This window comes from Podarcis vaucheri, assembly GCF_965113315.1.
Source record: "Podarcis vaucheri genome assembly, chromosome: 2".
NCBI classification, from domain to species: Eukaryota; Metazoa; Chordata; class Lepidosauria; order Squamata; family Lacertidae; genus Podarcis; species Podarcis vaucheri.
Genome location: NC_138760.1, coordinates 36674654 through 36697815, shown reverse-complemented (window position 1 = coordinate 36697815; position 23162 = coordinate 36674654). Strand labels below are relative to the sequence as shown.

General features: G+C 44.8%; 1 protein-coding gene across 2 annotated transcripts in view; it reads right to left on the bottom strand.

The window, feature by feature from the left end:
• Positions 1–23162, bottom strand: part of LOC309525695 (ankyrin repeat domain-containing protein 40-like) — an 82159-nt gene that overhangs the window by 5714 nt on the left and 53283 nt on the right. The window contains exon 1 of one of the 2 annotated variants that reach the window (XM_082211148.1): positions 3476–3952. The exons of the other annotated variant lie outside the window; for it this stretch is intronic. Within the exon in view, the coding sequence (XP_082067274.1) occupies positions 3476–3600 (125 nt within the window). The 5' untranslated portion in view covers positions 3601–3952. Of the gene's footprint in view, positions 1–3475; positions 3953–23162 lie in introns of those variants that run through there. 2 annotated transcript variants of the gene reach the window in all.

Below are 23162 nucleotides of genomic sequence, written 5' to 3'. Positions count from 1 at the left end.
TGACCGATTTCTTCCATTGATTACAATGGGACCTAACTTCAACTAAAACCTAGTCTGAATCCAATCTAATATGTTACTACCTATGCAAGAATGAAAGGCTGAGGTTTATTTTCTGTTGTAAATCAACAGGCCCAATTTAACTGTGCAGTCAAAGCTTGCTTATTGAGCTAGCATTCAACACTATAAGCTGGAGATGGAAAGAATAATGTTTAAGCTAAATGACAGTTAATGTTTAAGCTAACTGATGCTCATAAAGGTACAGTTGTCCTTGATGCACATGCATACTTCTTTTGTTTCATTGGTTTCATTTGCACATCACAGGAAAAGCAACCAGAAGGGTTTGCACCCATGGCACTCGCTCAAAATCCCAAGGCCCAGAAGTATTGTCTGTTTTCAGTATTAAATTCAACCCCAATATCTCTCAAACGGGGTCAATTTTGCATGACCCTTTGCAAACAATAAAACAGGCACAAGAGTATTGCAGCCAAGAAGATGGCTACATGCCTAAAGGCAGTAGCAGCCAGTGGAGTGGATGGCATTGTGCAGGCGCAGCAGTGGAGCCAATGCAACCCTCCCAACACTTTGCCCCTTCATTCTCGGTTACTGGTAGTGATCACCATGTTGGGAAGCCAGAAGAGAAACACACCCCGCACTCTGCCCCTATCGGGCTCTGCTAAATATCACACACACGTTCTCTCCCTTTGTAGTGGAACAAATATTAGCCATATGTACTATATGCTACCATCTCATGCCTGGGTGTTACTGCAGCAGTACAATCTCCAGTCCTGAGCTGAGCATTGGGAGGGAGGGGGCAGGAAGACTGCTGCCTGCCAACTTGACAATGATCTTACTAAACTTATAAAGCAAATGAATTATACAGCACCAATTAACTGCATCGGAAGGGCATTTTCTAAGCCATATTCACAATTCTGATATTGCAGTGACGGTCATAATTATAAGACTAATATGTTGCCAGACCACAAGCCCTGAATATGAGTGCACTGAAGGACCCAAGTTGCAATTTTAATGAAAGACCCACTCATGGCAACAGTACAGTGGTGCCCCGCAAGACGAATGCCTCGCAAGACGGAAAACTCGCTAGACGAAAGAGTTTTCTGTTTTGGAGGTGCTTCGCAAAACGAATCTCCTATGGGCTTGCTTCGCAAGACGAAAATGTCTTGCGAGTTCCTGCAGGGTTTTATTCCCCCCCCCCTTTTCTAAGCCGCTAAGCTGCTTATCAGCTGATCTGATAAGCCACTAATAGCGCTAATCCGCTAATCCGTCAATGGGCTTGCTTCGCAAGACGAAAAAACCGCTAGACGAAGAGAATCACAGAACGGATTCTTTTCGTCTTGCGAGGCACCACTGTATAGGATTCAGAGAGCAAAACAAAGGCATGCAAACTACTTCAATGACCAAATTACTGTAAAAAGCTACTGCCTTCAATCACACAGTCTGAAAAATCTGAAACCCCACACTTTTGAGCCTACTCTGCTTGCACTCACACAATCATATAGAGGTAATCATGAAGACACACGTCACATAAATCCTGGTGCTCACTGGATGTGATTTAATAGGAGAGGAACTGTAGCTCAGGGGTAAATGGTAGACTTTGCATGCAGAAAGTCTCAAATTCATAGGAACAGAAGAGCCCTGTTGAATCAGACCAAAAGCCCACCTAGTCCGAGATCCTGTTCCCAGACTGGCCAGACAGAAACCTATGAGAAGCCCACATGAGCATAACAGCACTTTGCCCATTTGTGTTCCCCAGCAATGGCGTTCATACTGCCTTCAGTACTGGAGACAGTACAGAGCCATCATGAGTAGTATCTGATAGCTTTATCCTCCATGAATTTGTCTAACCCCCTTTTGAAGTCATCCGAGTTGGCAATCATCACTACATCCTGTGGCAGCAAATTCTACTATGCTTAACTATGTACTGTGTCTGTTCTGTTCAATTCTTTGCTTAGGCAGAGGTGTCTAAGACTCTACTCCAACTGGCAGTGGCTCTGTCGACAATATTGGACTAGATCCAACGGTAGCTCTTTGTATATTGTTGGGCTGTAACTCTCATCAATCCCAGCCAGCAGGGCCAAAAGGCAGGGACAGCAGGAGCTGTAAGTCCAACAACATCTGGAGAACCACAGATTAGACATACTGGGGCTGTATAGCCCAGTGCTCTGCCTCTTGCGTAAAGCTGCTTCATGTGCAAGGTTTTCTCAGAACATCTGTCATGTGTTCAGATTTGGGGAGTTTTCATGGGAACAGTACAGGCACTCTCCCTACAAGGGCGTCCACAGACTCATTCCTATGCAACAGGGGTTCCCATTTGCTCAAAGCCTGTAAGAATTCTCCCATACAAGAATTTGCATTAGAAAATAATAGAAGTTGTGCTTGATCCTTTGGGGAGAACACGGGATTTTGTCATCTGCTTTCTGTTCTCTGTGACCTGAATATCACAATGGCTAAGAGCCAAACTGCACAACTACATGTTATGCAGGGGATTTTCGACTAATAATTCAAGTGCGTGTGTGTCTGGATCAGAACAGTGGCACTGGGCAAGAATTTTACTTGAACCTCTCCCCTCACACCAATTCCCCAAGCTAATAAACCCCTTGTCCCTCAGGGGACTAGCACGGCTGCTCTGATCAAATTAACTCCTCCCTCGCAATCACAATGGCTCACCCTAGAAGTGAAAATCAATGTGCTGGAAGATTCATCACAGTTCTCCTGAGTAAACTGAAGGCTGGCTCTCAGAGTGAGAGCTCGGGAGTCTCCAAATCTCAGCCCCACCAACATTTATCTCATTTTGAGCAGCACTTAGTCATAGGTTCCCTATAAAGAATAAATATTATCAAATGTCTGTAATTATGAGAAAATAGTGATCCTGACCTGCCTTGTCGGGCTAAAGCCGCTTGAACAGGAGAACACACACACACACACACACCTGGATGTTATTAGGAAAGGTTTGTGACTGATGGCTGGCAAATGTGTGATTTGTTCATACTGGCTCTATTTTTTCCAGGAGTCTCTAGAACCAAAGCCTGAAAGGAATTTCTGCTTAGAATTTCATAACCAGGCAGCCCACTAATCAGGATGAAGCCTTAACATCTGACCCATCTATTCTTGTCAGATGCTGGTGAGATTTTGCCGACCCCCACCCCCGTGGGGAGCATTTCTGTAACTTGCCTTTTAAGATGAACTCCCAGTAAACACGCATTTCAGAGGCAGAGGGGGACCAAGGGGAACACACAGGGGGAAAAGATGCTCTTGGACACGGGCACAGAGGGTACACATTCGCTGAAGTTGCATTTGCGTGTAACGTGTTGCTGGCGGTTGCCTCACCATATATAGCCTCGAAAGGGGTGGAAGGAAGTGTATTAGCGACGATGACTGCTGCCCTACTGCTAGCCGCGGGAATGAGGAGCACAGCGCGGAGGGGCTGGGAGAGGAGAGAAAAGCAGAGGCGTCTTACCAGCCATTGATCTCATTCTGGGCATTCACCTCCACCCCCTTGTCGAGCAGCGTCTGCACCTCCTCTAGGTCGCCTAGGGCAGCAGCTTCCCTGAGCCTCTCCTCCAGCTCCAGGTGGCTGCTCATCCTCTCTCTGCCCCCCCTTCCCCTTCCTGGGGGGCTGACCCAGAAGTGTCCCTTGCACCCCCCCTTGCAGGGATCTCTCGCTCCGGGAGCGGGAATTCCTCCTCCTCCTGCTGCTGCTGCTGCCGCCGCTAGAGCAGCTCCTCCTTGCCCAGCTCCCTCTCGTCTGCGGGACTCTATTCTCAGTGACACACCAGACAGAAGCCTCTGGTTCCTACGTGCCCAGGCAGAGCTGGGCCGGTCGAAAGGTGGGCTGGGGAAAGAGCGGGGAGAAATCCCTCCGAAGGTGTCAGGGGGCCTGTTCGCATCGCATCCGCAGGCGAGGGATTCAGGAGCGAGCAGGGAGGGCAGCCGCCTCTTAGAACGCGCTCGGATTAGTGATGCTGAGCCCCGTTCCCCTGGCAACGAAGGAATTCTGAGAGATGATGTGTACCATGAGGAGCCTCAGCCGCGGCCAGAGCCCAAATGCGTCTAACAGCAGCAACAAATTGCAACACAGGGGTTGGAACAATGTGCAGGAGCTCCTCTTGAAGTGGCTTTCTAAGGTTGTTTCTGAAGGCTTGTGCAGAATCTTGCCATAGCCAACTGATTTTAATTATCCTGGGTTTTGTTGTTGTTGTTGTTGTTATAATAATAATATAATAAAATTTTATTTATATCCTGCCCTCCCCAGCTGAAGCCGGGCTCAGAGCGGCTAACAACAATAAAAGTAACATAATTTACATAATATTGTTTTTTAAAGGGCAATGAGTGGGTCAAAAAGCATTTCTAAGGAAAACAATTCCTCACAAACCACATGCTGAAAGCAGGAGATGAACGTGTCACATGCCAGTGACCTGCCTCCTTATTTACACACTTGGAAGAGAAATCTGGGGCCACGATTTGGACCACGATTCAGTGAGCCTTGCCACACTTAAGAATTGGAGAATTGTGGAGTTGGAAGGGCACCCCCCACAAGGGTTATATCTAGTCCAACCCCCTGCAATGCAGGAATCTTAAACAGACCACTGAATTAAATCCGATTTATATCCAACTGTATATGCTTAAGACTGCATCCCTAAGGAACCTAATTGTACAAATTGTAGCAGTGCATTTCAACCCCTAATACATGTTTACGTGGAAGCAAGTCTCACTGTCTGATGGGAGTACGTTTGAACAGAGATTGCAGGTTTGGACAATAATATGAAGACGTCAGTGAATCTCTGGAAAAAAGGACACTCAGTAACTTCAGTGAGTCGGAAAACATTCCATAATATACAACAATATAAAATAACAGACATATAAAAGTCCAGCGACCAAACAAACACACACGAGGGTGTAGAAGACAATTGTGAAGGTTTTTCCACTTCAAACGACGAAACAAAAATGGTTGAATGTTTTGGAAAATGTGAGCAGCAAAAAATAAAACAAAACCCAGAAGCGGTCAGAAACTGCATTATTGAATTGATTTAGTTAATTTGCCATTGGCAGGAAATGGAATGGAAGGGGATGAGATGAATGTTGCTTCTAAATTACAGCTATGTTAAATCCTGGATTTCTCCACTGTTTTCTATGGCCAGCTCTCCAACCTGGGGTCAAACAAAAAGTTCTAAAGGAATCAGAAGTTTGTCAAATTGTCTGAGCCTATCAGTTTAGGCTATAAGCAAAAGCAGTTAAGGCATGGAAGACCAATTGGGCTGGAGTGGGGAACAGAAGTGGGGTTTTTCCTTCTGTTCTCATTTGTGAATAACAGTTTAATCTTTTCTCTGCTCACACACAGAGAACGAGAACAATGCCATATTTATTTCTAGTTTGTGTTATGTATGGTTTGTCTTTAAAACAAGGGCTACCTTTGAAGGTGACCCGGAAACTGCAATTAATCCAGAATGCGGCAGCTAGACTGGTGACTGGGAGTGACCACCGGGACCACATAACACCGGTTCTGAGAGATCTGCATTGGCTCCCAGTACGTTTCCGAGCACAATTCAAAGTGTTGGTGCTGACCTTTAAAGCCCTAAACAGCCTCGGTCCTGTATACCTGAAGGAGCATCTCCACCCCCATCGTTCTGCCCGGACACTGAGATCCAGCGCCGAGGGCCTTCTGGCGGTTCCCTCATTGCGAGAAGTGAGGCTACAGGGAACCAGACAGAGGGCCTTCTCGGTAGTGGCACCCACCCTGTGGAACACCCTCCCTTCAGATGTGAAGGAAATAAGCAGCTATCCTATCTTTAAAAGACATCTGAAGGCAGCCCTGTTCAGGGAAGTTTTTAATATTTAACGCTGTTCTGTTTTTAACACTTGATTGGGAGCCGGCCAGAGTGGCTGGGGAAGCTCAGCCAGATGGGCGGGGTATAAATAATGAATTATTATTATTATTATTATTATTATTATTATTATTATTATTATTACAAAATAGAGTTTAAAGGGAGGAATGGAAGGCTGGCTGAGAGCAGTTAAGACATGGAATGCTGGGAGTGAAAGGAAAATGAGGGGACAGAGGAAGAGAGGGAAATGGCCTGTTCACACCCCTAACACCTTCCAGTTAGTTCCTGGAAGTGGGGATTAGGGTTGTGTGAGGACGTGTGACATAGATTTTTCTTTTTTAAAAACCTGCAATTTCTGTTCCAAATGGGAACATTTTACAAGAAAAAGAAAGGAAACTTCTCTTTCCCAGCCAGTCCCCACTACCACGACACAACCACTGTATATAGCAAATAACATACTCAGATTTGTGACTGGCCAGGTTCAAAGCCGAACCTTCTATCTCTTTGGTAAGGTATTTATGTAACCTAGAACAGCAGGTAAAGGGCAGGGAAGTATCCTTTCTCCCACCTGACCTTACAACCACCCCAGGCCCAGGACTAAACAAAAACAGTCCCAGGCTAGCTTAGGGGGTGCAGATACCCTGCAACAATTTTCTTAGGTAACATAGAATACAGATACATAATGATAATATACTTTCTGGATTAAACAGTGATGAAGTAGCCGTTCCCAGCACTTTGGAAGGAGCAATGTGACTTTTAGAATAAGCCTTCACTGAATAATAATAGCAAGATGCCGTCAATGTGCACACAATCTCTGTAGGTCAAGGTTCTGTATGTGGTGCTAACATTGCTCTGTAATGTGCAACGAACAGTGGTGGTGCTATAAAAATAACTGAAACTACAACAGAGTAGTGATGCTGTCATTCTAGGTGAGGTATGTGTGGAAAAAAATGCTTGTTTTCCAAAGCTATATGAAGGGATTGCAATGTGCAAGTCTCCCTCTCTCTCTCGAGCCACTAGAGGTCACAAGAGAACAATTAAAAACGATTTCAAACCACTCATCTTGCTATTTCACCAAAAGCTGCTTTTTTACAGTTATTTACATAAGTGTTTTGGGTGGGGGTGCACTCCTAAACAGTTTATAAATGTATTGTATGACCTGTTGTAATATGATGGTGCAAACTTATTAGTTCAAATCCTGTTCAATTATTTTAAGATATCAGACTGTTTAATATTTGAGGAGAGCAGTATTTTTAGTGGTTGATGATGAATTATTGAGATTCTTTCTTAAAGGCGCATCTTCCTTGTTTGTATCTTTCAAGTTTTGAATATAATTTTAAAAATAAATTGCAATGCCTTATATTTTAAAATCGTATTTATATCTCACCAGGAGTCAAGATGTTGGTGTATGAATAGGGTTGCATTAGGCCTCCTCCTGTGACCTTACCTGCAACTTGACCTGAGACACTAAAAATCAGAAGGTGGAACTTTCCCTGCCACCCATCTCTGTACCAGGAAAATACCTGGCGATAATGAAATGAAAGGCCCGTAAAAATGTGGCCAACTGAATATATCTGATCTCGTCCAGCAACAAAATATTAATGAGGATTTCTAATTTTGCTCCCAGATCCGTTTTGAAAACCTGAACGTAAAAAGTGCTCACCATTTTTATTTAAAGTATTTAAGTACTCAAATTGTTGTTGTTTTTTAATCCTAGGGGTGCTAGACTATTGTATTATGAATCATTATCCATCTCCACCAGCATATTTTGGGCCTTCATCACAGACTTGTGATCCTTCGTGTCTTGTTGTTGTTTTCCATTCTCATCTGTGTTTATGCTGCTTTTAAATAAAAACAGACAGCAATTACTCCCAGAGTAACTATTCTGATCTGATAATATGTTCCCTTTTTGGCTCCTCTTGCATCTTGCCTACAATCACAGCTGTCTGAACTCTTTTTGTTGCTGAGCCACACATGCTCTCACATCACTCAAGCCGTATCATTTTGACAGGGGGACGGAGGCAGAATTGTCACTTCTCTGGGTATCTCCTTGACTGTACTTCTCCAATGTTTTTCCCCCCTTTGCCCAAATCATTTGCCTGTGAACTCCTTACTTCCCTTTTTCCTCGGCGGATGACTTTCTTATCGGAGAATTTTCCTCGGCGGATGACTTTCTTATCGGAGAATGCTATCTATGAAAGCCTCCTACATCTAGATGCAGGATCTCTTCTGTGGCGATGGCTACCTTGAGCCAGACCATTTGGTTCCTCTAGCTCAGTATTGTCTGCACGGACCGCCAGCGTATCTTCTGGGTGTCGGAGAGGAATCAATTTCCAGCCCTGCCTGGAGAGGATGGAAACTGAACCTTCGACATGCACAGCTAAGGCTCTTCTCTCCCACCTGTCATCAAATGAGTCACTAAAATATACAGGTGTGGACCCTGCCCCCCAGCAATACACATATTCTCTGAAGGAGCACAATACATTTGAGGTTCACTTTCAGCACCGTTAATTACAGTTTTTTTCTTAGGCAGTACAATTTTCCCGCTCACATAAGTCAGTGTGGGAGAGGATTAGTGGAGTGTTTATTTGACTTCAGGCGGCTGGCTGCCACTCCTGTGCTACACTCTCCTGAGCCTTGATCCTCTAAATGACCCAATATTCTTAAAAACCAGAACTCAAAGTACAGTCCACAAGTAAGCGTGCCGTATCACGAGATGTTTGTTTCTTTTTTTGTGAGCCTCTTCCCTCCCGCCTCCTTTTTCCCCCCTGATCAGTATTCAGTTAAGCTCTCAGCCTTATTCTCTAAAGTATTTGCTCCTTACACAGCTCTTTTTTTCTAAATGCAATTTATCCATGTGTGCGCTAAACAAACATTGCATCTGCCTTGAATGTGGAATTCAATTTGCCAACCTCTGTCAATCTAAGCTAAAGTCATCAACAGTTCAAAATGCTCTTTCCAGGTATTATTGGCTGCTATGTCACACACCAAGATGAAGATTTACTGGCACGACTATTACGCTAACAAAAAATTGCTGGACCTCAAACATTTGGGATTGTCATTATTATTATTTAACACCTCAAAAGCTAGGTGGTATAAAAAATGATTTTATAAAATAAGTAGCAGATTCCCAGTTGTGCAGATGTTTCCTCCACCTGTGTGATATGGGTGCTTGAGGGTTGTTTGTTGAACAGCCAAGGGAAGCTGCAATGTGACCAGAAGGTTATAAGAAGGGCACTGTAGAATAGTGGTTAGAGTGTTGGACTTAACCAAGGTGGACTGGTTTCAATTTCCCAGTAAGCCATGAATCTTACTCGCTGTCATCAGGTCAGTTTCCTAAACTATCTCACAAGTTGGTTGTGAGAATAAAGAGAGGGAGGACTACGTACATTCACCATAGCTTCTTGGAGGAAGGACAAAATAAAAATCTCAAAGACTGCAGCATAGCAAATAACATCTAACTCTTTCTCCCTATAATCTGCTTTCATTTTGCCTTGCTGGGGGAAAAATATGGATATACCCATATTTGAAGGGCAAAGGCAGAGTTTGGAGGGATTTTAACAAGGAAAAAAAGAGATCTCAAGCAAGAGTTAAGCCACGCTCTCCTCCCAATGATCTTTTGCTCCTGATTGCAGCTTACTGCAGCTGCTTTGGGTAAAACAACAACAACAACGAAAACCTCAGGGAGAACATTGATGCGACTGAGCATCCAGTTTGACCCCAAGTCTAAAGAAAGAGGAAGACCGGCTGACAATACAGCACACCAAGAAAAGAAAATAACAGCTAAAATGTGATGATGCAAAGCCCTTACTGTTTTAAAAAACAAGCTTATTGGAAAGGAAATGTCCCTTGTGTCTGTTGTTATAGCAAATGCACTATCCCAAATCGCTGCCCGTTGACATGATTATGTCGGAATTGGAGGCACGAGCGTGCAAAATGATCAGGAGGGGCCAGCTCCCAAATCAAGAAAACAGACATGGATTGCTTCCACACTAGAGCCCTTTAGTGCTGCCAGGGCATTGCTTTCCCTGGAAGCAGAAATAAAACAAAGGTCTTACGCAAGCAATATAGGATTATTATCCCCTCCCCATAGCCATGATTCTCCGATAACATAAGCTACACTCATTACAAGTAATTAAAGGGTTTGGCTGGCTAGGTGCTCTTTGGTTCTGTATGCCCCAACCCCCTTCCCCACTCTCCCATTAGTAGGCCCCCTGATATCATTTAAAATAAAATGTGTGTCCTGCTTTTCTGTCTGCGAACAAACACCGAAAACAGCTTGCAATACACCATTAAAAACAAATCAACCAAAAACTAGAAGCCTATAAAAGGAGACAGGAACAACAGCTCAGCCTTCACTATAAATCCCAGGACATAAACCCCCACAGGCCAAATGCCTGTTGAAATAAGCGGATCTTCATGGGTTGGGGGTGGGGGGTGAAAAACCACCAAGAAGTGGCTAAGAGAGAGCCATAACGTTAGTGTGGTCACAAAGAAGGTACTCTCTCATGTCCTCTCCAGCTACACTTCCAAGGCACCATACCCATAATGCATGGTGGGAGCTTATGTGGCTTGTCGGCTTTGTGGGCTTTGTGGTCAACACAGACTCCTAGAGGTAAAAGCACCACCCACTTCCTCTGTGTGAGAAACACAGGCAGCTGCCACATGTGGAGGAAAGGAAAGTGGTTAAGGTCTGAGCCTTATACTGTAGGGGAAAGCAGGAGGGAATCACTCTGTGGTTCTGAGGGCGCTGACACCTTGGGGGAGCAACAAAAGGTGTTGAGAAGTCCTAGTCTGAACTATGGGCTCCCCTTCTCTGGCGAGGCAACATGGCGAGCATTTCTCTTTCCAGGAGAGGAGCTGAGATTGCTGGTGGGTGTTTGTGTCTAGAGTTCTGCAGAAGAGTGTGTGAAAGGATTTGAGGAGAAGATGTGCTATTCATCTGCCCTTCTGATTTTGTTTTTGGCCTGACTAACTGCAAAGTGCTCAATTTCCACAAAGAGTGCCCTTTCGCCAAGCTCCCTATGTGTACAATTCTGCAGGCATATGGGGGAGTGACATAGCCCACTGCCATGCGTCTTAATATGTGATCTGGACTTAGCTACTTCAGGTGCTATACTGTGATTGACTCTGTGGTTCATTGAAACACGTTTGTGGTGGCAGGAGCAGGCAGTACACTATCTCTTTTGCTGGTATAACACTGTGCTATTACTCAGGCCAGAAAACACCTCCATCCTCCATCCTCTTTGCCCTGGTGGTGTCCCACTGGTAGAGGTGTTGCACTTTTGGTACATTTCTCAAATGCTATGCTAGCAGAGTTTCATTGCTACACAACGTAAGTTCTCCTTCTGCCAGAACAGTTGAATCAAGCAGTAGTTACTCTCATCCAAGCAGGAATAAGGCAAGGAAAACCCAATTGCCATTTGTTCCAATTCAGAAGTAAAGAATCACAGAATTGTGGAGTTGGAAGGGATCCCAAAGGTCATTTGGTCCCATCCTGGGCCATGAGGGAATCTCAACTAAAGCATCCAAGACAGATGGCCATCCCACCTCTTAAAAACCTCCAAGGAAGGAGAGTCCACAACCTCCAGAGGAAGAGTGGGTTTTCTCTGAGGAAAAGCAGCAGGGCCTTGGGTGAGCCCTTGCAGTGTGTGCAAGCCTGGATGGGAAACCATCAATAGTAGCTTTATGTGGTCACTGTATGCATGACCATTTAGCTCTGCAGAAATAATGTAGACTGGGTCAATGTATATATGGCCGAGGACAAACACTTATTCTACCACGGATCACACAGAGTGCTTTACCCTGATCAAGACTAGCCCGGGCCCACCCTGCTTGTGGTTGTCCCGTGATCAATAAAACCTTGTGTATTCACTGTGTAGCAGATATGCACCAGTGTGACAGATGGGATGCAAGCCGATGTAGTCGGCATTCAGGCCTCATCATGGGACTGAAACTGCCTTGGTCGCACTGGTCGATGATCTCTGGCGGGCTAGGGACAAAGGTGAGAGCTGTTTCCTAGTTCTGCTGGATCTCTCAGCGGCTTTTGATACCATCGACCATAACATCCTTCTGGACCATCTAGAGGGGCTGGGAGCTAGGGGCACTGTTATACAGTGGTTCCGCTCCTTCCTCCTGGGCTGTGTTCAGAAAGTGGGGGGGGGTGAGTGTTCAGACCCCTGGGCTCTCACTTGTGGGGTGCCTCAGGGTTCCATCCTCTCCCCCATGCTTTTGAACATCTACATGCAGCCGCTGGGAGAGATCATCAGGGGTTTTGGGCTGGGTGTTCATCAATATGCGGATGATACCCAGCTCTACCTCTCTTTCAAATCAGAACCAGTGAAGGCGGTGAAGGTCCTGTGTGAGTGTCTGGAGGCGGTTGGAGGATGGATGGCGGCTAACGTGTTAAGGTTGAATCCTAACAAGACAGAAGTACTGCTTTGGGGGGACAGGGGGCAGGCAGGTGTGGGATACTCCCTGGTCCCGAATGGGGCAACTGTGCCCCTGAAGGAACAGGTGCGCAGCCTGGGAGTCATTTTGGACTCACAGCTGTCCATGGAGGCACAGGTCAATTCTGTGACCAGGGCAGCTGTTTACCAGCTCCATCTGGTACGCATGCTGAGACCCTATCTGCCCGTGGACTGCCTCGCCAGAGTGGTGCATGCTCTGGTTATCTCCCACTTGGACTACTGCAATGCGCTCTTATGTGGGGCTACCTTTGAAGGTGACCCGGAAACTACAACTAATTCAGAATGCGGCAGCTAGACTGGTAGCAGCTGCCAAGGCCACATAACACCGGTCTTGAAAGACCTACATTGGCTCCCAGTACATTTCTGAGCACAATTCAAAGTGTTGGTGCTGACCTTTAAAGCCCTAAACGGCCTTGGTCCAGTATATCTGAAGGAGCATCTCCACCCACATCGTTCTACCTGGCCACTGAGGTCCAGCGCCGAGGGCCTTCTGGCGGTTCCCTCACTGCGAGAAGCCAAGTTACAGGGAACCAGGCAGAGGGCCTTCTCGGTAGTGGCACCCGCCCTGTGGAACACCCTCCCACCAGATGTCAAAGAGAACAACAACTACCAGACTTTTAGAAGACATCTGAAGGCAGCCCTGTTGTTGTTTTTTATTATTCTTATTCTTATTCTTATTCTTCTTATCATCATCATCATCATCAATTGGCCTGTGCAAGTCAGTAGTCTTTATCATAATGCATTTGCTGCACGGACCAGGAATAAGGCTGCAACACTGGATACCTGCCAAAATTTGGATTTTCCAGCCAGACCAGTGAAATAATATACTTTTGGCAACTTTATGGTCACAGCCTTTGTCATGCTCTGCCCTAGTCAAAGTAAGATCAAAAGAGTCATGGGTGGGAGCAAGAAGCCAATGAACGGAGCAAAGAAAAACAAACTGTTTATGAATACATATTACTGTATTGGGAGTTCATAGGATAGGATTAGGAAAAACGGCACCTCTACCTGCCTGTCACTTGCAAATTCTTATAACTGCTTAGAAGCTTACTGGAGGTCAGCACCAAACACCCAAACAGACTAATCTGCATTATAGACACTTAATGAAAGTCACAAGGTTTTACATAATATATATTGGCGGCACAAGAAATGTTTGTTAGAGTAATTTGTCATCAGGATTAGACTTTGTGAAAGCGCCCATTGTTTGTTAACCTGTTTGGTGATTTTTGCTTTTGTTTTTTGTCCAACCCTTAGTATACCCAAGATTCTCCAAATAAATTACAATGGGGAACATGGAAACCAAGTCTTTGATGACTGGCACCAGCATCACCCAACACTAGCATATGGAGGGAAAAATATTGTCGTGATAATGTCATTGTAATAAATCTACACAGTGCTTTGGGGGGAGGGATGGGGAAGTATGCACTAGTACAGAGTACTATACTTTTACCTCTTTTTTTCTGCCCATGGCAGTAATTTTGTGCTTGCAGCCACAGAACTTTCATCAAGACATGAGTATCGGCACCTCATTTCTTACCAAGAAAGTAAGAAAAAGCACTTGATGTACATCAGATAATTTAAAGGATTTGAGTTATACAGAACGCACATGCAAGCCTTGAAATGAGATGAAAATTGTTTTTAAAATTGTGGAGCTTCTCATGACAACATGTTCCTTTGTAATAAAATATATCCAAGGATAATGGTAATGGGTGTGATTCACACAGCCTACACAGTACAAATAAAGCGTATTTTGCCACCCCCACCACAATGGCTCTAAGGAGCTGGCAGAGATAGCAAAATCTATAGTCAGGCTTCCACAGGCATAGATGTGCCTATAATCTGCAGGCACCAAGGCCTAGACGGAGACCTAGCGAAGTCCGGCTCAATGGAGAACCGTTCCAGATCTAGATGGAAGATGCTATTGAATTCTTATTGAATTCTGCAGTGGGTTAAGCCAAACAGATGCCAAAACCCATCACAGAATTCTGGAGACTTCCAGGAATTTGGTGGCCATCCCAAGCACGTAGCAGGGCTTCTGTTGTTGTTTTTCTGGTATTCTTAAAAGTGTTGTGGCTGACCCTTGAAAATCTTAATATCGTTCATGCTTGTTTGTTCTATCAGCTATCTCGGGCCTTGCAAATTTATTTTTCATACACTGATATGCTGGAATTTTGTATATCATGTGTATTAACATAGCACGTGCCAAGTTATAGCTAAAGGGGAAATTCACAGACTGGTATGAAATTTGAGTCAGTCCCCTTTCAAATAGTTTAAAATAATTAGACTGAAAAATTAAGGATTTGGTTTCTGGTCTTAGAATACACATTGGTGAGCTTACCTCTGCAACTACAAAAGTTAGAAAGTCAATTAATTAAAGGAACACAGAATATTGGACAAGTCTAGTTCCTCACAGGAGATCAGGGCCACCACACGTTGTTTTAGGGTTTCCATGCTTTAAACAAGTCTGAATGTTTCGCCTGCCCCTTCTCAAGAACCAGACTGCTCCTGGTCTTTGCTATAGGCAACTAAAATTTGATAGCAGTCACATTTTTTGCTAGGAAGTAAGCCTACCATGGCACTAGCTAATAGCTCCCATGCCGATCCAAGCTACCTCATTTCTCCCCAGCTAGACAGGATTAGCTTTGACACAAGTAATGCATGGCCTTCTTCCCCTCTCATTCTGTAAATATGTAACAGCATCCATTACACTACTGAAACCAATTATTCACTGCTCAGCAGAACCACACATCCCGTAGTTAGAATTTGTAGTCTACCTGCCTCTTACAGTTCAGAAAGAATGAGCCTAGTATTAATGAACCACCGTCCAGCTGGCAAGGACTTCCTTGCCAGGTTATTTTAGCAGACAATGAGAAAACAAATGGTGATTACTTGTAAGGTCTGTTCTCTAAAGATAAAGCTATGCAAGCAGAGACAATCTGCCGGAGCATAAATTATACTGCTAGGAACCGTCTGGCCCTACTAGAATATTACTGCTTCCCATCAAACAATGTGAGTGTGTTCAGGAAGTTCATAACATTATAATAAGTTCTCTGGCATTATAGATTTCCCCACACCACCACCCCTGCCCTGAAAATAGAAAAAAGTTGACAGAGGACCCTGACTTCTCCTTATAGTATCTACATTTGAGTGAAAATGCTTAGGTAGGTGAGCAATGGCAGATTTATGGTCTGTGGGGCCCTGTGCGCAGCTCTTTTGGGGGGACCCTAGTCATTCACCTAAATAAACAAGACTGTCAAAATTAGTTTCCCACTCCCATCATCCTCCAAAAACCCAAAGGCATAGAAACTGTCCTATCTCTTTTCTTTCCTCCATCTTTGTCCCGCAATTATTGCCCAAGCAAAACCTTCCCTCTAGAAACGAGGGGAGCAGTTAACATCCTAACCAACTGGAGTTGGAAGCAGGTGGCCCTTTCAAACTCAAGCAAGTTCTCTGTGCTGCAGGATCTGGAAGAATCATAGAGTTGGAAGGGACCCTAAGGTTCATCTAATCCAATCCCCTGAAATGGAGGAATAAGCATTAAACTCACCCCTCTGTTTGTGTTCGGTTGGCAACCAACGGCTTAAAAGTTTGCCTAGATGTTAAGCTTCCTAATTTTCTTTCTAGGACTAGAGACACCATATTTTTTTAAATGGAAGGCTCAAAGTCTGGCACCTCTGTTCAGTGGCACTAATAAAAGTGTTCCTAGATGCTGGGTTGGTGACACTCTCCCTGCGTGGTCCAGTACTCACTTCAAATGGGGAGTAGGAGAAATGAAGAGTGGATACTTTTTGATTCAGAAGTTTTGACAGACATCTGTATAATCTGCTTATATACAGATATGCAAACTTTTGAGTTACACAAAACTATTGTGTATGATATAGTCAACATTATGGCAGAAGAGGCAGCCAAGTGGATGTTTTACCATTCTCTTAAAGGTAAAGGGACCCCTGACCATTAGGTCCAGTCGTGGCCGACTCTGGGGTTGCGGTGCTCATCTCGCTTTACTGGCTGAGGGAACCGGCGTACAGCTTCCAGGTCATGTGGCCAGCATGACTAAGCCGCTTCTGGCAAACCAGAGCAGCGCCTGAGCGGTACCTATTTATCTACTTACACTTTGACGTGCTTTCAAACTGCTAGGTTGGCAGGAGCAGGGACCGAGCAACAGGCGCTCACCCCTCACGGGGATTCGAACTGCCGACCTTCTGATCAGCAAGTCCTAGGCTCTGTGGTTTAAACCACAGTGCCACCCGTGACCCTACCGTTCTCTTGCTAGGCTGTTATTGGTGTGTTTTTATTAAATTATGCAATTAAGTATACTAAGGCTAACACTTATTTTCAATAACATTAAAACAGGGTGTTAATTTGTTTTCCATTAGTATAACAGGTTATCAAGGTCGTTCATCTGCTGCTAGTTTCTGCTTTGCACTAAAAAAGTAACCAACCAATGCCAGCAAGCATCGTTTTCTGATGTGGAGAGCCAAACAGCTGCTTTCAAAGGCTCCTTGGGAGGACCTTTGTCAATCTTAAATATGATCTTTTGATATATAACTCTTGTTATATTTAACATTAGCAAAACAGTTAACAGCAGCAGTGCAGAGAAGGTAGATCATGTTGTTTTAATAATAATTTTATTGAGAGTTTTCAACCTAAGATACAATAAAAACCAAACTAATCTAAAAGAAAAAAGAAACAAATAATAGAAAAGGAAGGAATATCTATCATCTGTCTATCTATCTATCTATCTATCTATCTATCTATCTATCTATCTATCTATCTATCTAAAATACCAATCCCTCTATCATAATTATACCTTGATGCTTATTCAAACACACAGTAGAGTGAACCTTCCCAGCTCTCATCTGGGAACCTCCCCCTTTCCCCTCAGCCTCACATCCTGAGAAAACCTCTCTGGCCTGCCTCTCACACAGGTTCCTTTATCCTCTGTCCATCACCCTCCTGTGAACATCCTCATCTCTCCCAAACATAAATCTTCAGAGACCAAAACGTACATGCAAATAGAACTAACAGCGAGCTATCATGGAGGTAGACCATTTTAGACTGCAGCATGTTGCAAATATTATATTGCAGAGATATATGAACTTCATAGAATCATAACTTCCCGGCACTCTGTGAAGTTATCATACTGGTATTGTTTGCTAGAAGTAACAGTTCAAGCACAAGTCCCTCAACCTGCTTCCCAGGGGCATGCCCCCCGTGATCATTAATAAAGTTATGTCACACAACAAGAGGGAGAGAGGAGCTAGCAAAGTTGCGACAAGGAAGGTAGAGTGACAAATCGTGCCACAAGTATGTACTGGAAAATATGAAGAGCCCTGCTGGACCACACCAAAGCAGTGGCGTAGCGTGGGGGGTGCAAGGGGGGCCGGCCGCACTGGGCGCAACATCTGGGGGTTAGGGTTAGGGGGCGCAAATCCACGGGTTAGGGGGCACAAATTACTTGCCTTGCCCCGGGTGCTGACAACCCACGCTACGCCACTGCACCAAAGGCCCATTGAGCCTCCACAATCTGTCCTCCCAGTGGTCCAAAAGCAGGATAGGAGTGCCACAGCAGTCTTCCTGAGCAGCACAACAATTAAATGCAATTTAGATCAATTAGTATAAGTTAGAACAACCTGGGTGCCACCCTAAAATGTGCCTCTCAACTCTACATGGTGCTTCAGCCTCTAAAAATACAGATACCCTGGGGGGGGGGCGGGGAACCTGCTTAAGTTGCTCCTATCGTCAAGCCACACCTGAACGCCTGGTTCCATCTCTGTTTGTCATGTAAACAGAGCAAGCAAAGCAAAAGCATTAAGAGGCTGCACAACAAATCAGTTAGTCCCGGAACTGAAACTCAATTCTACCATGCACTCAACTATACAGCCTTGGGCAAGTCCCTGTCTCTCAACCTCAGTCCCCTCTCTGTAATATAGGGACAAAATATTGCACTCCCTGGAAGAATTATAACAATACACTACCTATAATGTAGTGTATTGTTGTAATTCTTCCGATAATGTGACACACGGGACTTGCCAATCAGAAGGTTGGTGGTTCGAATCCCCGCAACAGGGTGAGCGCCCGTTGCTCAGTCCCTGCTCCTGCCAACCTAGCAGTTCGAAAGCATGTCAAAGTGCAAGGAGATGAATAGGTACTGCTCCGGCGGGAAGGTAAACGGCATTTCCGTGCACTGCTCTGGTTCGCCAGAAGCGGCTTAGTCATGCTGGCCACATGACCTGGAAGCTGTACGCCGGCTCCCTCGGCCAATAAAGCGAGATGAGCGCCGCAACCCCAGAGTCGGGCACGACTGGACCTAATGGTCAGGGGTCCCTTTACCTTTTACCTATAATGTACTCTGAATACTCTGAATTAATATAGGATTGTTATAGCATTTATTTTTAAGGGCTTCATCCCACAGAGTAGCTGGAGCTGCCTAAGCATTGCACAAAGGAAAACCTGTACTAAACTACCAAGCTATTTAAGGGAAACATAACTGTCAGAGCTGCTTCAAGATCCTAGCTCACACAGGATCACGCTAGCCAGCGGTTACTTAGTAAAAGTCTTTATTGAATTACAGTTTCCATTCTCAAGCTGCTGCGTGCAACTCTACGTCTTATGGGTTAGACCGGCGAAGCTCCGTCTGAGTCTCCGCCCCCTGTACACCAGCTAAGTACCCTAGCCTTACTCCACCTTTTCCGCCTGACCGTTCTTCTCTGGGTCCCTCTGCCCCCCGTGGTCTCTTCCTTTCTGGACGCTTCTGACGCTGACCCCCCGGATCCTTCTGTCTCCTTGCGTCGGGCTTTAGGACCTGGCTCCCTTTCCGGGCTGCCTACTGCTCCACCTTCCTGTGTATTTGAACTTGGCGCGCGCGCCCAACCTTCCACTTGCCGCCTGACCGTTTCCTCGCTCCCCGATGGAGGTGTGGCCACTCCTGACTCATGCCCTCCCTCCTGCTGCGAGCTGCCAGAGCTCGGTACCTGGTGCCCTTCCTCTCCACTACGTTCTGTTGGTGATGCTGGCCCCGATTTCCAACTGCTGCTCTCTGAGCCCCCTCTGGACCCTTCTTCCTGGGGTGTCCCCCTAAGCTCCCCCCTTGCTCTGGCCACTGGCGCTCCTTCCTGTGAATCTTCTGATTCACTGGAAAGACTCGGAGATCTCGGGTTGTCGTCATCACTCATCTTTTCTTCTGCCTCCTCCCCCTCGCTCTCTGTTTCCTCCCTTGCCCTCGCCTCTGCTCCTGAACCCCTGAGAATAACTATTATCCAAGGAGCCAGAGACTTTGCCATTCAACAGCAACAGCAGCAGCAGCAGCAGCAGCAGCAGCAGCCAGTCTGATATATCATTTGTTTGGGATTCATTCACACATTGCTTTGCACTGAGAGAAGAAGGGGTGGGTGTGACCTTGCCTGCCTCTGTCCTCATGCCAGGGACATCCATGATGTAATGAATATATATCACTCTGGTGCAAAGCAACAGGAACAGGTGCAGATTCCTTTTGCTCCTAAGCTTGGGAACTTTTAGATCAAGTTACCTCCAGTAGAAGGACTGGGGGCATTATTAGCAAATGTTTTATCTCTGAACCAATCATATGGTAAGATGATGGGCAGAAAAGAAAGCAATTGTGGTTCGCAACTGTATAAGACAATCACTCAAAGTCACCAGTGAAGAGGTTTAGAAGGATGACATATTGTGACATAAAGGGGCAAATAAAACCAGTTAATATCACATATGGCAACGTGTTAGGTTATACGTGCAATGTAAGCTAAACTATTCTGGCTGCCCAATCACACACATGATAGGCAAACATAGCTATGAGTCTGTGTTGAGAACAAATTCTGCAAGGTAGGAACATTACAAAAAAATTATAATAATAACATGTGCAACGCTTTTTTATTACACTTTCTATTTTGTCGGAATTCAAACTATTTTAGAAAGGACTTGGCTTGTAAGTAGAGAAGAATTTGTGGATTTGGTCAGGAGAAAAGAGATTGGGGTACTGTGAGACTAGTGAATGACACAGCGACATAGCTTACTTTAAATTTCTAAGTCTCCAGCATATACCACCCAGATGTCTTAAATTCTTCTTCACAACCATGTGGACCAGAAGCTTCTCATTTAAAAAAGGCAGCTCATAGTGCAATCCTATATTTGTCTACTTAGAAGTAAGCCCCACTGAGTTCAAGGGGACTTACTCTGACATAAGTGAGTAGAGGATTGTAGCCTAAGTTTAGCTAAATGAATTCATCTCCCAAATCCTCAGCACATTCTTCTTGGAGACACATGGAGTATGAACAGCTGTTTCTCAGTTCTCCCTTAACTCCATCTCTCTGTTTGTACAGGATCTCGTTCTATAGCCATTTCTCAATCTCAGCAGGTTAACTGGGCCCTGCTGTAGTATGTGCAATGATGATATACTTGTCTCTAATTCCACAGTATAATTCACCAGTCACATTCTACCACAACTCCTCTCGGAGACCGTTTTACGCTATAAAGCATCTTTGTTTAGTCAACTGAAACACCAATACATGCGACTTTGTTGTTAGCAGAGCTGTAAGAATTTTAAGTACTGCCTGGGAATGTGTCATACTGAGCTGCTTTTAAAAAAAAAAAAAATTAAGCTTTCACAGGATGTAGTAGATATCTGTGCCAAAAGCTAATGAATAAAATATTTGGATTACAACAATGTTTTTCTACATGCGTTTTCTGGGCTTGTAATCTTTCTGAAAGAAGAAAGCAACCTAAAATATTGTCTGATGTCTACTTGTAAAAGTGAGAGGGTGCCTCTTTTTTTAAAAAAACAACAACCTATATGCATTAAATTTACAGTTTGTAGAAGGTGAGCAGAAAAAAGCAGAAAATGTTAAAATTCATTAGAAAGAATGAGTGATGCAAAGTGTTGCACTGATTAGCAGTTTATTCCAAATCTCTTCATAGAGGGACTCAGATGGTTTAATTATTTGAATGGCTTGAAGTCTTTTTGAAGAAAGGCAATACAAAATGTTTTAAATAAATAACAATAATAATAGGACTTAACGAAATGCCCATCGGTATGTTGCGTTGGTTTAAGCACAGGGAGGACATGTATACTGCAGGATCCCACAGAGTATGCACATTGCATCTCTGAGCCCAAAGACAAGCAACACCTCTACAAAGACCCTCCTGGAGGAGACTGAGCAACCCACTGCCAGGGTCACAGAAGTGGGGGTGGGGTGTTTTGTCCCCACTGCAACATTATCCACAAATTAGTTAATGGCAGCCATCCGATGGTCATATGATGGCTTCAATTGTGCAAACTGTATTACACACAGTACTTACATTGTTCAGATCATTTGCAGTGAGATTGAATCTATGGGATGAGTCGTGAACAAAGGCTGCCTGAGGATACTGGTGCAAACTTTGATAATATATGTGCCATGGCTAGAAATTAACATTCCATAGTGACATACAGTTCCCTTCAAAGCAGCATAATATGCTAACCAAGAAGAATATTTAGAAAGCTGTGAATAGAAAAATGCTCTGCAACCCATAGTATCATGCCCAAAGCCATAAATCTCTGTAGGGTACCAGCATTTGTGTAAGCAGCTCATATTTTACGTTGTTTCGTTTGGTTTTCAACATGTAGTTCCCTACATTCACTTCTTCTTACCGTTCAAGTTGTATAGTGCTGGTAGCTACCTCGGTATTTGCAGCACAGTTGTTCTCATGTCCTGCCCTGTACCTGAATATTTTCTCTCTCTTGAGGTAAACACATGAAGCGTTATTTGCAAAAGGTCTCATGAAATTATTATCTTCAGTAGGTGTCAACAGAAGTGTTCTCAGAGATTTCTCTAAACCTCTGGTTGGCTAGCTGCGTGTATGTGTATTAAAATTAATAATTATAATATTTGAGGGGGGCCTCCCATGGGCACATATGAAGCTGTATTCTGTGCATGTATGCTCTGTACCTCCCTATGATGCTGACTGGCTGAGGTTTGGTGGGAACCTCCAATGACTACCACAGAGAGGCGGGCCAGCCCAAACAGCTGATGGTTCCCACATGACCGAGGTGCTGCAGTGCGGTCCCGCAAAGGGCGCCCACAACGGAAGGTGTGAGCCGCTCATTGTCAAGAAACTACGGGATCAGTGTGTTTTGTGGCTAAGTTGTGTGAATGCAACAGTGGGAGCACAATGGAGTTGGAGTAATCAGTAATGGGAGCACACTCTAAGTCAGACTCTGTGTATTTCCACCCTTCTTGGTGTGTAGCACAGCCCAACTCTTAAAATGAACAGTTCTAGTACCTGTACAGGGCCTGTAGCGAGTGCAATAGTGGAGCCTGGAAACAGAGCCAAAAGAGACATAGTCTAACAGGAAACTATACTACAGTGGTACCTCGGGTTACATACACTTCAGGTTACAGACTCCGTTAACCCAGAAATATTACCTCGGGTTAAGAACTTTGCTTCAGGATGAGAACAGAAATCGCGCTCCAGCGGCGTGGCAGCAGCAGAAGGCCCCATTAGCTAAAGTGGTGCTTCAGGTTAAGAACAGTTTCAGCTTAAGAACAGACCTACAGAATGAATTAAGTACTTAACCCGAGGTACCACTGTATTAGTTAAGGAGTGACTTCACACAGCCAGGGGTGGCATGTCCCACTTCACCGCTTCAGGTGAAACAGGAAGTGCCTCCTTGCCCTGCCCTGCCACTCCCACTGGCGCCGCCACACCTGCTGCTCTTGGTACCCCTTCTCCCTCCCTCCCTGATGCCTTCCCCACTGGTGGAGAAGCAGTGCCTGTGTCAGCATCTGTTTTGGGCAAGATCTCACACTATTTTGACCAATACTTCTGTGCTGGTGGCAGGGTGCGCACAAGGCTGCCA